This window comes from Geospiza fortis, unplaced genomic scaffold (assembly GCF_000277835.1).
Source record: "Geospiza fortis unplaced genomic scaffold, GeoFor_1.0 scaffold1004, whole genome shotgun sequence".
Classification (NCBI taxonomy): Eukaryota; Metazoa; Chordata; class Aves; order Passeriformes; family Thraupidae; genus Geospiza; species Geospiza fortis.
In genome coordinates, this window is record NW_005054693.1 from 112,341 (window position 1) to 127,125 (window position 14,785).

Here is a 14,785-nt window from a genome sequence, read left to right on the forward strand (position 1 = left end):
ACATTTCAGGGATTGGCTCTTTGGGAAGGCTGGGATGGGAATGGAAAAAGCAGACGGGACAAATTCAACTCATTTTCCTCTGGAAGGGGATTCCGGACGGAGCCAAACCCGGAGCAGTTTCACGGCTCATTTCTTGGGAGTCTCCTGCAGACTCCCACAAATCATCCCTCAATCCCGGGGTCTGGGCTTTTCTGGGATGAATCCCGACTGCAGCTGCCCCACAACACAGGGTTATCCATGGAAAAAGCCTATTTCAGGAATTTCAGGTTATCGATCCACCTTTAAATTCATCACCACCTTTTCCAGGACTGTGTTTTCCAGGGGGGAAATTCCAGCACCGGGAATCACCATCCTGGGAAAGCCTGAAGGGGTCAGGCCACAAGGCAAGGCTGAAATGAGTTGTGTCGCTCAAATCCAGGGAAATCTCCAGCTTCCCATCGGAAAACTCACGGATTTGGGAGCCAGGAGGCCACAACAGTGTTTTTTAGGGAGTATCCCATTGGATCAGTGCTCCCGTTGGATCCGTGTTCCCGGGAATGAGCAGAACCCACGGCAGGCACCATCCACAGGGGTTAAACCAACAAATCCAGCTGCCAACAGCTCCCAAAAAAATTATGGAAGCACCTTGACTTGGATCCCACTTCTCATCCCGCCCTCCCTGTGCTGCCTCCCTCTTTTCCAAACGCTCCGGCAAAATCCACTGGGATTTTGGGTGAAAATTTGTGCGTGGAAAATGCTCCCTTCGGAGAAGATAAAACCTGGCACTGCCTGGAAGATTGTTCTTATTGAGGAGCAAAATCCATCCCGCTCATTCCCAGGATTTTTTGGGATGGATGCTGGAGATTTAGGGAATTTCGCCCTGGTGTGGGATGGAAGTTTTCCAGCTCCTCCAGCTCCTGGAGGGAATGGGAACACAACAGGGGTGTTGTGTCCGAATGGTCCCAAAGGTGTCACCACACTTTGGAATTCCAGGCTGGAATCACTCCTGGGATCAGGGAAGCACTCGAGCAGCGGAACTTTTGGCAATTAATTTCCATGCATGGAATGGGTTGGGATGGAAAGGATTTTAGGATCATCCCATTTCCACCCTATCCATGGGCAGGGACACCTCCCACCCTCCCAGAGTGCTCCAGCCTGGCCTTGGGCACTGCCAGGGATCCAGGGGCAGCCCCAGCAAATCTGGGAATTCCAGCCCAGCCAGGAATTCCTTGCCAAGATGCCAGCCCAATCTCCCCTTTCCCAGTGGGAGCCATTCCCTGGCTCCTGTCCCTGCAGGCCTTGTCCCCAGTCCCTCTCCAGCTCTCCTGCAGCCCCTCCAGGCACTCTGAGGATTCCCTGGATTTTTCCCTTCTCCACAATCCCAGTTTTCCCATTCCCACTCCCAAGAGGAGCCGCAATTCCACCCCCACAATCAAAACACTGGGAACGGGAATGTTTCAGAGCATTTCTTTGGGAATCACAGTGCTTTGGGCATTATTGCAGGTAAGGCAGGCACGGGTGATCCAGAACAAATCCCAGCCGATTCCCTGGATAACCGGAAGCCACAGGGAATTCTTTCCACAGCTCCCACCTGGATTTGGAGAAGACACAACCAGGCCCAGAGCTGGATGTGGCTGTTCAGGAAAAAAAAAATGGGATGGAGTTGGATTTTCCAGATGTTCCCACCTGAATCTACCCACCGGAATCCCACGGGATCCTCTTGGCATGAAATCTGGACTGGGAGCACGGATTTCCTTCTGGAAATCCCTGTTTTTATGGAATTGGATGCCCTGGATCCTTCTCTCCCATCACTGCTGACACAGGCTTTGCCAGGGGAATGCTGGGAATAAAATAAGATTTCCCACTGGAAGGGTCTCTGGAGTGAATCCCAAATTATTCAAGCCCATCCTATTCCAGGCATTCCACAATCCCTTATCCGAGCTGGCCTTGGACGTTCCAAAGGTAACCCATGGATGGATTTTGATTCCTTGTCTTTCTGGGATAGACAGCGGTGTTCCCGATGGGATGGGGGATGAGCATCCCACGTTTGGCATTCCAACATGGATCACGCATCCATTTGGGCCTCTTGGCTCCAGGATTTTTGGGTTGGGATCACAGGGAATTACACCAGGATGGGAAATCCCAGAATCCTCGCAAATCCGAGAGATATTGGCCCTGAATTCCCACTGTGGATTCCAGGAGAGCACTCAGGGAATTCCAGATTCCCTCTGGCACAGCTGGATCCTGGTGGGAAAGGAGCAGGGACCGACATTCCCATAAAACCCAAACTCCCAATCCCAGCAAGGGCCAAACAGAAGCAACTTTTGTCCTCAGCTCCTCAGATCCTTTGGGATAATAAAACCTCTGGAAAATTGGAGCGAATCCTGGTGGTTTGATGGTGGCTATAAACAGGGGGATGGGGGTGGGAATGGGGTTGGGAGGTTTTTAGGGAAAAAACGAAGGAAAATGAAGCATTTAACGACGGAAAATGAAACCTCCGCCCCGGGATGTGCAAATCCAGAGCCAATTCCTCCGCTCCAACTTTTGGGAAGGGGCCATGGATCAGCCAAAACTCAGCAGCAGGGATGGGGTTATAAATCCCTACAAATCCCTATAAATCCCAAAGCCGTGCGTTTCCCGTGCGGAAAACACGGAGAAGGAGCTGCCCTGCGCAAACCGGGAGATGTTCCAATGAGAATCCCGGGATCTGATCCCCCATGGGTTACATCCCCATCCAACAAAGCATCTAAACTATTTTTCCCTATTTTTTAAGCACAGGTTTAAAATCCCGGCCAGAGCGGGGCAGGAGCTGCCATCAGCGGTTTTTCCCGGGAAACTGATCCCTTGGGAACACTTTTCCCAGCTCCTCGCTCGTTCGGAGCAGCCACAGCTCCAAGGAAAACATGGAATCAAGGATAAATCTCATCCTGCCGAAGGGAGGATGGGAAGATCCCAAATCAGCAAAGGTGCCGGAGCAGCCGGATATTAATGGGATTTTCCTGGTGGGAGAGAGGGACGAGATTCCTCGCAGGATGAGAATTTGAGGATTAACATCCTCCCAGCACTGGAAAACCCCGGGAATCATGGAATTATGGGACCATCCGGGGTGGGAAAGACCTCTGAGCCCAAGTCTGGCGCTGCCAAGGTCACAAATCCCCAAGTGTCACATCCCGCGGGATCATCCCATTCCAGGGACATTAGGAGGGAACAGCAAAAGCGGGAATGTCCCACCATTCCCATCGGATCCGTGGGAGGCTGAGCAGGCTGTGGATCACGGATTTGTTTGGAAAACAAATCCCGCTCCGGGACAGGTTTTTCGCTCCATTAACGCCTGGCAGCGGCGAGTATGGGTTGGGATGTTTTCCATAAGAATCTTTGGGAATACAAGGGAAAATGGCTGATTTTAAAGGAATACCAGTGAGGCTCAGCCTGGAGAAAAGGAGGATCAGGAGGGACCTTCTGGCTCTGCACAAATCCCTGAACATTTGGAGCCAGGCTGGGAGTTGGGAATAACAGGAAAAGAGGGAATGGTCTCAGGTTGTCCCAGGAGAGGCTTCGGTTGGACATCAGCAGGAATTTCCTCATGGAAAGGGTGGTCAGGCCTTGGAAATGCCCAGGGAGCTTTGGAGTCCCCATCCCTGGAGGTTTCCAAGGAATTCCCGGATGTGGCACTCAGCGGGGATCGGGCACATCTTGGACTCGATGATCCCAGAGGTCTTTTCCAACCACAGGGATTCTGGGATTCTGCAAATACTGACACTAAAAAGACCAAGAATTCCCAAAAAAGTGGCTGAGAGACAGCGGGAGAGGAGGAAATCAAAGCCCAGCTGCCCCTGGGATTCCTCTCCCAGCTGGAATGGGAGACCTGTGGGATTGTGGAGCAGCTCCGAGGGAAAACCAGCTCCAGAATTCCGTGATGGAATGCGAAGGCCTCAGAATCCAAGAGGAACTGGGATTTTGTGGAGCACCAACTTCAAATCCCAGGTTTTCCACCACAGCCTTTCCCATTCCCAAGATTTCGGCTTTGGGAATGCGACGTGTCATCCCAGGGATTCCGGTTTTCCAACACGTTTTCCACAATACGTAAATGGGATAACACAGGGAAAAGGGAAAGTGAGGCTGGATCAGGGAGTGAAAAGTGCTCGGAATCTGTGGGATTTGCTCAGGCCGGCAAATCCCAAATCTTGCCCTGAGAATCCTTTGTACATTCCCAGCTTCCAGATGGAAAAGTCCTTTCCCTGCTCCCGCCTCAGATTTTCACTGGAATTTGGGATTTACCAACCAGAGCAGCAGGAAAACTCAAACAAAACACAGAAGGCTGGAAAACCAGGAATACTTTGGTTAGGTGACGCTTCCCAGGTGGAATTCCAAAGGGAAGCGGAGTCTTTGGCAGCAGCTGGAGGCCTGGATGAGGTTGTTCCTTCTCCGCTTCCGAAATTCCTTCCCAAAATTCCCAGGCAGGCACGGGAGCAGCTTCAGTTGAAAGGTTTCACCAGTTTCATAGCAGCGTAGTTCTGGAAGGATGGAAAAACACGGGAAACGTTGGGGAAATGAGGGAATTACTGGGAAAATGAGGGAATCACTGGAAAAAATAAGGGAATCACTGGAAAAATGAGGGAATCACTGGAAAAATAAGGGAATCACTGGAAAAAATGAGGGAAACATTGGAAAAATGAGGGAATCATTGGAAAAACTTGGGAACCACTGGAAAAATGAGGGAATCATTGGAAAAAGATGGGAATCATCAGAAAAATATGAGATTTTTTGGAAGAATAAGGGAATGATCGGGCAACTTAGGGAGTTGCTGGAAAAATGAGGGAATTGCTGGAAGATTAAGGGAATGATTGGAAGAATAAGAGAATCATTGGAAAAATGAGGGAATAATTGGAAAAAGATGGGAATCATCAGAAAAATATGAGAATTGTTGGAAGAATAAGGGAATGATTGGAAAAATTAGGGAGTTGCTGGAAAAATGAGGGAATTGCTAGAAGGGAATGATTGGAAAAAGAAGGGAATCACTGGAAAATTGAGGGAATCAATGGAAGAATAAGAGAGTGATTTGAAAATGAGGGAATCACTGGGAAAAAAATGAGGGAATCACTGGAAGAATGAGGGAATGATTGGAATAATGAGGGAATCGTTGGAAGAATTTATCAAGTACCACGAGTCATTCCTGGATTTTGGTTGCTCTTCCCAAAATTTTTAAGAGAAATTCCTGCCTCTTCAAACCCTTGGAATAAATTTGGTCCCTCCCTCCAGTACCATCCCAGTGTCTGAGTGGTGGGAAGCATTCCTAATTTTCCTTGATTTGTTGGAGCCCCCTCCTCTCCTCTGCATCCCGCTGCTCCTTCCCATCCTCTGGGATTCCCCCAAATCTCATGGATTCACCACCCAACCCCTGGCCCTGTATCCCAACAGCTCCTTTTTATCATGATCCCACAGAATTTGGGACATCACCTGTTCTGCCCCTTGGGAAAGGGGTCCTGGAGCATTCCCGAAGCTGTGCCAGGAATTTTCTGGAATGCAGAGCCTTCCAGCAGGGAGAGGCTCCTCCAGCCCTGCCCCATCCTCATTTATTCCAAGGACAAATCCAGCCAGCAGCTCCATGGAATTTTCCCAAAGGCAACCAGGGCAGGCAAAGCTATCCCAGATTTTTTCCCTCTGCATCCCAGAAAATCCTGGGATCTTGGCACACCAGTGCCAGCGCTTGGTGTTGCTGAGGACATGCCAGGAATGGCCTTCCCTTGTTTTTTTGGGATCTCCACCATTCCTGATATCATGGAATTGTTGAGGTTAGAAAAGAGCCCCAATGCTTGTTCATCATTATCCGTGTCCTCAAACGCCACATCCGGATGTTTTTGGAATAATTCTGTGGATGGGGACTCCACCACTGCTCCAAGGCTGGACACTGCTTTCCATGAGGGATTTTCCTTCATATCCAACCTCAAATTCCCTTGGAACAACTTAAGGCCATTCCCTCTTGTCCTGTCGTTCCCTGGGAGCAGATCCCAAATCCCACCTGGCTCCAAACTTTCTGGGAACTGTGGAGAGCCAGAAGGTCCCCCCTGATCCTGCTTTTCTCCGGGATGAGCCCCTTTCCCTCAGCTTTTCCTGGTGCTCCAGCCCCTTCCCAACCCCATTCCCATCCCTGGCCATGCTCCAACCCCTCCATATTTTTCCCACAAGGATCCCAAACCCAAAAAAGTTCATTTTTAACCCATTGTGTTCCTCAGCATGGAATTTTTCATCCCGCTGAATCCACCACCCCTCAGACCTCAGCCAACCCCAGCCGCTCCGTACCGGGAAGGCGTAGACGAAGATTCCCAGGAAAAGCAGCAGGATGAAGAGGAGGAGTGCCAGGATCAGCACCCACTTGTAGCGGCGCCACAGGATGAACTTCAGGGTCTTGTACGGGGACGTGAACCACAGGAAGGAGGTCTCGGGACGCCTGGAGCCAAGGGAAGGGCAGGTCACCTCGGAATTTCATCCTCCTGGATCCCCAATCCCACCTGATTTGGTGGTCCCAGACCAGCCTCGAAATCCCACTGGACTGGTTGATCCAGTTTCCCAATCCCACTGGAATGTGTCAGCTCCCCATCCCTCTGGAGATGTCCCATCAATGTCCACCTTGGTGGTCCTGACCTGTCTCCCAAATCCTGCTGGATTGGTGATCCAGACCAGCCTCCCAATCCCAATGGATTCATGGTCCAGAACAGCTTCCCAATCCCACTGAACTGGTGATCCAGGCCAGTTTCCCAATCCCACTGGGATGTGTCACTCCCCAGCCCTCTGGGGATGTCCCACCAACATCCCCATTGGTGATCTAGACCAATCTCTCAATCCCAATGGATTCATGGTCCAGAGCAGTCTCCCAATCCCACTGAACTGGTGATCCAGACCAGCCTCCCAATCCCTTGGATTCATGGTCCAGACCAGACTCCAAATCCCCCTGGAATGTCTCAGCTCTTCCATCTTTCTGGATACATCCCACCAACATCCTCCTTGGTGGTCCAGACCAGCCTCCTAATCCCAATGGATTCGTGGTCCAGAGCAGCTTCCCAATACTACTGCTCTCAGGTCTTCCATTTTTCTGGATACATCCCATGAATGTTCTTGGTGGTCCAGACCTGTCTCCCAAATCCCACTGGACTGGTGATCCAGGCCAGCTTCCCAATCCCACTGGGATGTGTCAGCTCCCCAGCCCTCTGGGAATGTCCCACCAACATCCCCCTTGGTGATCTAGACCAATCTCTCAATCCCAATGGATTCATGGTCCAGAGCAGTCTCCCAATCCCACTGAACTGGTGATCCAGACCAGCCTCCCAATCCCACTGGGACGTGTCAGCTCCCCATCCCTCTGGGGATGTCCCATCAATGTCCACCTTGGTGGTCCTGACCTGTCTCCCAAATCCTGCTGGATTGGTGATCCAGCCCACTGGATTCATGCTCCAGACAAACCTCCCAATCCCCCTGGCTTGTCTTCTATCTTCCTGGATACAACCCACCGGTGTCCTCCTTGGTGGCCCAGACTGACCTCCCAATCCCACTGGATTTGTGGTCCAGACCAGGCTCCCAAATCCCACTGGATTGATGACCCAGACCAGCTTCCGAATCCCAACGGATTCATGGTCCAGACCAGCCTCCCAGTCCCCCCCAGTTCAGGTGCAAACCCAGTTCAGCCCAGTTCCCCGCAGCTGGAAACACAGAATTCCCATTTAGTCCTCGAGAATTCCGTGCCCTGGTGGCTGCTTTTCCATTTGGGATGTTCTTACTTGGGATCCTCCAGCCTGGGGTTCATGTTGGGCTCATCCCGTCCCATCCCGGCCGGACGCTCCTCGTGCTCCTGTTCCGCCACGATTTCCAAAGTCATCTCCAGTTTGCCCTGGATGGGTTAAACAAAAACTCCTTTATTATCCCCAAAAACAGGGGGGAAAGTGAGGAATGAACGTGAGATGGAAAACAGGGATTGGGAAGAGAAAATGTACTTTGAGCAGAATCAAACCACTCCCAACAATGACCACGGGGATCCCAGGATTCCAGAGATCCTTCACCTGTCATTGGAGATATTCCAGGAAATCCTGAATCCCACTGACACCCAAATCTGGGCAACCACAGAATCCCAGGATCGCTGAGGCTGGAAAAACCTCTGGGATCAAGTCCAAGCTGCCACCCATCATCACTGAGTGCCACATCCAATCTTTCCCAATTCCCTGATTCTTGATTTCCCTGGAACCAGTTCAGGGTTTTTTGATTGAATCACCGAATTCCCTGCCTGGATTCCCTCACCTGCATGGAACAGTCACCAAAACCTGGAACAGGAGCCCAGACACCTTTAAAATTATCCTTGGGACAGCTGGAATTTTTTTCCTGGTGTTTAGGACACAAGATTGTTGGGAATAGTCGTGATATGGAATCAGATTTGGTGGCGCATTCCAAAAACCAGGGCGAAAATCCCACAAAACCGATCGTTCCTCTGCACGGTGCCAGAAAACCTCCAGCCAACCACAGTGGATCTGGCTGGATCCACAAAACCTCCAGCTGGAAATGGAATTTTTTGCCCTGGCTTGAATTGAGTGAAAATTTCGGGGAATTCTGGGACGGTTTGGATTGGGAAGGAATTTAAAGCCTTGGACACTTCCAGGGAAGTGGGAATTGGAGTGAAGGATGCAAGGAAAAACATGGAGAGGCCACTTTACCGCCAGGATCTTCTGCTGGTTCTGCTCGGCCACGCAGGGCCACCAGCCCTTGACGGTTTTCTGCTCGAAGAGGGACACGGAGCGGCCGGAGGACAGGGAATCATCCACAAGGTCCAAGGAACACTTTTCCACTGTCTTGGCAGGCTTGGGCATCCTGTTGAGATCCATCTGGACGGATCCTGCAGGGAAGAACATTCCAGGTGAGGCATCTCAGTGAGACAATCCTTAAAACATGGGATGTTCCCTTGATCCCATGGACTTTGGGCCACCCCAACCATCCCAATCCAAACTCCCAACTTCCACTGTCCCAGGGGGCTCCAAGCCCCATCCAACCCGGCCTTGGACACTTCCAGGGATGGGGCTTCCACAGCTTGTCCAGACAACCTGTGATGGTGATGTTTTCCCTTTTTTTGGGATGGATCCCAAAATTCCCAACTTACCCAAATAGTCGTCGAAGGAGAACTTGTCGTTGTCCCAGATCTGGAGGATCAGCTGGGGTGGGATCTTGTTTTCCGTCTTGTCCAAGCTCCAGAAGTGTTCCTGAAATCCCACCAGGAAAGAAAGCACGGGAAAAATAAAGATTAATCAAGAGAATTGGGCAGAGCCTGGCTCTGGAAATCCTGGAATTCCTGGGGTGTCCTGCTGTGGATCAGCAGGAGCACAGGCTCTGGAAAACTCTTGGATAAGGATAATCAGTGGAAAACCCAAGATGCTTCTGGAAGGTGTCAGCAACCGTTTATGCCTTAATTTAATGATTTAAATTAATGTAATTAATTTTATTTAAATACTTTTATTTAATTTAATGCAATTTAGGAAAAGGCTCCATGGGATCCCAAACAGGATTCTTAGGAGCGATAGAAATTCCCACAATTCCAATGAGGATGAGTCTCCAAGGTGAGGAGAACAATGAGCATTGAGTGCTGGCGCTGCCAAACGTCGCCTTCCTCTTAATTCATGGAAAAATGTGGGATTGATGCCTAAATCAGCACTTCCAGCAGGGAATTCCCAAGGATCCCTTCCCTTCCAGATCCACCACGGCTTCGATCTGCCCCCAGGTCTGTCACAGGCAGGGGGACAATCAGAGACCATCAAATGCCAGTTCAGGCCACCCATGGCTCCTGAATTTATTAATGGAACATGGATACGGAAAGGAAGATTCCAGGGTATCCCAGGAATTTGGTGATATCACACTGGTTGCTCCAAGCCCCAAAACATCCCTCAGACCGCTCCGGGCTCCTCTGGCACTGCTCACAATGGGGAACAAAATCATGGAATCATGGAAGACTTTGGGTGGGAAGGGAGCTGAAAGCTCAGCCCATTCCATGGGCAGGGACACATCCCACTGTCCGAGGTGGATCCAACCTGGCCTTGGGCACTGCCAGGGATCCAGGGGCAGCCGCAGCAAATCTGGGAATTCCAGCCCAGCCAGGAATTCCTTGCCAAGATGCCAGCCCAATCTCCCCTTTCCCAGTGGGAGCCATTCCCTGGCTCCTGTCCCTGCAGGCCTTGTCCCCAGTCCCTCTCCAGCTCTCCTGCAGCCCCTCCAGGCACTCTGAGGATTCCCTGGAATTTTCCCTTCTCCAGGGGAACATTCCCAAGTTATCCACGAGTTCAGCACCCCAGAGCAAGGAATATCCACTGCTTGGGAAGCGGTATCACCATTTCCATGTGTGAAACAAGGAATTTTTTCCAGCAGGGATCTAACACCACTGTTGGGATATCTGGGAGTTAGGATTAAGAATCCCAGAATCCCTGAGGCTGGAAAAGCCTTTTGGGATCAGTGAGTCCAAGCTGTGCCCAATCCCCACCTCAGCTCCAGGAATTCCTTGGAAACTTCCAGGGATGGGGACTTCAAATCTTCCCAGACACTTCCTAAGCCTGACCATCCTTTCCATTAAAAAAAAATTCCTCTTGATGTCCAAAAAGAAATGTTGGGATAAAGGAGAAAGACAAAATCCCACCCAAAGCCGAGGGATTGCTGGGATTGTTATTCCTGGCTCCAGTAAAGAGCAGAAAAATCCCAGCGGGATTCCTGACACCCCTCCAAGGGTGTTCCGGTGGCAATTCCTCCTGGAAGTGTCAGAAATGACGGGATTTAATTAAAACCAGGAAACTCCAGCGTTATTCATCCCTCGCTCCATAAATTCACCCCAAGACTCGGATTCATTATTTCATCCAATATTAAATTATAAAAAGGGAGGAAAAACATGTCACATTCCATGGGAACACAAATATTCCAGCTGGGAGTCCGTGGGCACTCCAATCCCATTGGATTCATTTTAAGAGATCCCCCTGGATGGTTCTGTTTCAATTTCGCTCCGTTCCCTGCCCGGTTTTGGGAAAATGTGCCAGGAATTTTGCATCAGAGCATTTTATGGATGCATTTGAGATACTGGATAATCCAGAAATCCCAAAGGAAGTCCATGGAAAATTCCCTCTCTCCCCTCTGCTGGTTGCAGTGGGTTGGGATGGATGTTTATCCAGGGGGACTTTTCCCAGCTTTTCCAGCTGTTTTAAATTAAAACTGCTAAAAAAGGGGAAGAGTTGATGTTGATTCTGCCTTTTCCCAGAAAATGGGGAGAGAAGGGATCCACAGGGATCCAGGAGCCATGGATCCATGGATAACAAAGCTGGCACGACCTCAGGAGGTGCTGGAGAATTCCAAGGTGGTGGAAATCCATGTCCAAAGTGAACATCACCAGCTCCTTTGGATTGTCCCTTCCAGGAGAAATCCAGGTCCCCAAGCTTGGCTTGGAAAATGGGGAAATATATGGAATTCCGAACTGGTTTGGGCTGGAAGGGACCTTTAAGACTATCTCATTTCCTGGCTGGAATATTCCCTGGAAAGGGAATTTCCACAAGCTCCATGTCCTCCAGGCGCCTCTTCTTCCCTGTGAATTCCTGGCTCAGAGGTTCATCCCATCATTCCCACATTCCACGGATGTGTCCATGCTCCAGGTGCATCCCAGGCTCCCTTATGGGCTGATGCGACTTCCCAAGGATTCATTGGAATTTCTCATTGCCCCATCCCATCCACACAGAGCCAAACTTGAGGAAAACCTCGCACTTGGGATCATCTCCCACCCATCCCGAGTGGATCCGTGTCCTTGGGATAATAAAGCTGAAGGAAAGGTTGGATGGGATCTTGGGAAGGAATTCCAGGCTGTGAGGGTAGGGAGGGGCTGGGATGGAATTCCCAGAGAAGTTGTGCTTGTCCCATCCCTGGAAGTGTCCAAGGCCAGGTTGGACATTGGGGCTTCGATCCACCTGGGATGGTGGGAGCTGTCCCTGGATTGGCTTTAAGGTCCTTCCCATTCCAAACCATTCCAGGATTCCATGGAACTGCTGGCAAACCCGGCGGACTTTGGGATTCCACTTTCCCTCCTTCCCACTGCAATATCCAAGGGAAAAGGGAACAAAACCTTGGCTCTGCACCCCAGTCCCTCAGAACAACATCCCGGCATTCCAGGGATAACTCAGGTGGGGCTCGACCCTTTCCAGGCGGGAATTCAATGCTCCGTTGCTCCAAATTCCCCCTTTTTTTTGTAACGGAAAAACACCATAAAATATCACTTGGCTGGAGACAAAACCTCCCAGCTCCAAGCCCCGTCCAGCTGGGGACGCCCAGAGCTCCGCTGGAAAGGCAGGAAAAGGAATAGGGAATTGGGAAAGGGGAACTTGATGCCCAGAGAAGTTTATGGGTCCCTTTCAAGGCAGCGTAAAATTCACTTCCATGATTAAATCGAGATCCGAACATTCCCTATAAAAACAACCCGGAGTGCGAAATTTATATCCCGGCCTTGTCCAAGCCACGGGGAAAAAAGGCTGGAATTATTGTTTGGGGGCTTGTTTTCCAAGCGAGGGGAGGCTCAGGGATATTTTATGGGTTTTTGTGGATAAAGCAGCAGGGAAAAAATCGGCTCGGATTCCCAGGAAAGTGTTGACAGGGCTGCATTTCTCCTGGACTGTGGATGTGCTCCAGAATACAAAGGAGGAAACCTGATTTCGGGGAAGGAGAGGAAGTTTGCTCCCAAAAAGTCACATTTCAGTGCATCCTGCAGGAATTTGGGAGTCCCGGACATGCAGGAGACTCCCCTTGGATGTCACAGAATCCCTGAGGTTGGAAAATCCCTCCAGGATCACCCAGTCCACGCTGTGCCCCATTCCCACCTTGGCACTGAGTGCTGCATCCAGGAATTCCTTGGACGCCTCCAGGGATGGGCACTTCCAAGGCCTGAGCACCCTTTCCCCTGCTGATGTCCAACCAAAACCTCTCCTGAGGCCGTTCCCTCTTATCCCGTTTTTCCTGGGATCAGATCCCAACTCCAACCCGGTTCAAAGATTCCAGGCAGTTGTGGAGAGCCAGAAGGTCCCTCCTGATCCTCCTTTTCTCCAGGCTGAGTCCCTTCCCAGCTCCCTCAGGAATTCTCCAGCCCCTTCCCAGCTCTGTTCCCTTCCCTGGACACGCTCCAGCCCCTCCATGTCCATAAGAATCCCAGAACCAGTCCCGGCAATTCCGTGGAGATGCCGTTTGCTCCGACATTCCATGCAAACCCTTTCCTGTCCTAAAGAGCTTCCCAGATCCAGATCTGGCAGCCGAATCCAGCTGCTGCTGGAATTGCCGCAGGAAGCTGAACGTTCCAAAACCAATTCCACGCATTTTCCACCCCATGGCGCCTGCGGGATGTGGGAGTCGAACTCATCCCTGCAGATGCCTGGGAAAATGGGATCTGCATCCAGGTGACCTCGGATTGTCCTGGTTGTCCCATGACCCATCCCGTAGCAGCCTAACTGGGAATCCAAAGTTCAAATTTCCAGTTTAGGCTGGATTTTAGGGAAAATTCCTTCATGGAAAGGGTTTTCCGGCCATGCAGAGGCTGCCAGGGAAATGATGGAATGTCCATCCCTGGAATGATTTAAAATTCCTCTGGACGTGGCACCTGGGGACGTGGTCAGTGGTGGCCTTGGCAGAGCTGGTGATCTGAGAAAGCTTTTCCATCCTAAATCGTTCCATGATTTTCTCATTTTCCGCCCCAGAAACTGTTTTCCTTCAGGACTCCAAAACCTGGGAATGTGCTCTTCCCATGCAGCCAACATGGTTTGAACTTTCCAGGGCTGGAAGAGAAAGATGGCACCAAAAAAAAAGCGGGAACGAAGATGGAAATTCCAAAGGAATGCTGAGAAAAGCATTAATAAAGCATTTCCATGTTTTCCAAAGAGCTGTCCTAAAGATGGGAATATTTCTCTTCCCTGGGAATATTTTGGAAACCTGGACTGGGGAAAATTCCTCTCTCAGAAAGAGAAGGAAAATCTTTAAAACATTAATCCAAACAGGAAAGTTACGGAAAACCATCCTGAAGTGGCTGGAAGGTTCAGAAAAGCAGGAAAAAGAGTGACACCTGGGTTTCCCTGGGTTTTCCCTGGTTTTCCCTGGATTTCCAGGCTCCCAGGTGTTCACATCAAACCAAAATATCATGGACACCCTCTTATCCAGGGAAATCCTTGTTTTTTTGGGAGAGAGCATTTGATTTGCAACCTGAGTTGGGATGACCCATGGAGTCCCCAGCTACAGGAATTCCAGCTCTGGAATTCCCAACATGGGAAGGACCTGGAGCTCTTGGAGCAAATCCAGAGGAGGCACCAGGATAATCAGAGTGATGGAGCAGCTCTACCATGGGAAAGGCTGGGAAGGTTGGGATTGCTGGAATTGGAAGGGAAAATTCCAGGGAATCCTCAGAGTGCCTGGAGGGGCTGCAGGAGAGCTGGAGAGGGACTGGGGACAAGGCCTGCAGGGACAGGAGCCAGGGAATGGCTCCCACTGGGAAAGGGGAGATTGGGCTGGCATCTTGGCAAGGAATTCCTGGCTGGGCTGGAATTCCCAGATTTGCTGGGGCTGCCCCTGGATCCCTGGCAGTGCCCAAGGCCAGACTGGACACTGGGGCTTGGATCCACCTGGGACAGTGGAATTTGTCCGTGATGGAGGTGGCTAAGCTTTCAGCTCCCTTCCCACCCAAATTATTCCATAATTCCATGATTACTAATCCACCTGGCTGCGCTCCTCGGAGCTCCAGCACGGAACAAACAAAGGAGAACCATTGGAAAACTCTTTC

General features: G+C 50.7%; 1 protein-coding gene across 1 annotated transcript in view; it reads right to left on the minus strand.

The window, feature by feature from the left end:
- Positions 1-1,432: 1,432 nt before the first annotated feature.
- Positions 1,433-14,785, minus strand: part of DYSF (dysferlin) — an 81,886-nt gene continuing 68,533 nt past the window's right edge. Inside the window, exons 50-54 of the mRNA XM_031065169.1 lie at positions 9,116-9,215; positions 8,676-8,854; positions 7,752-7,861; positions 6,280-6,427; positions 1,433-4,493 (exon numbers count right to left, since the gene is read on the minus strand). Coding sequence (XP_030921029.1) covers positions 4,455-4,493; positions 6,280-6,427; positions 7,752-7,861; positions 8,676-8,854; positions 9,116-9,215 — 576 coding nt within the window. The 3' untranslated portion in view covers positions 1,433-4,454. The remainder of the gene's footprint in view (positions 4,494-6,279; positions 6,428-7,751; positions 7,862-8,675; positions 8,855-9,115; positions 9,216-14,785) is intronic.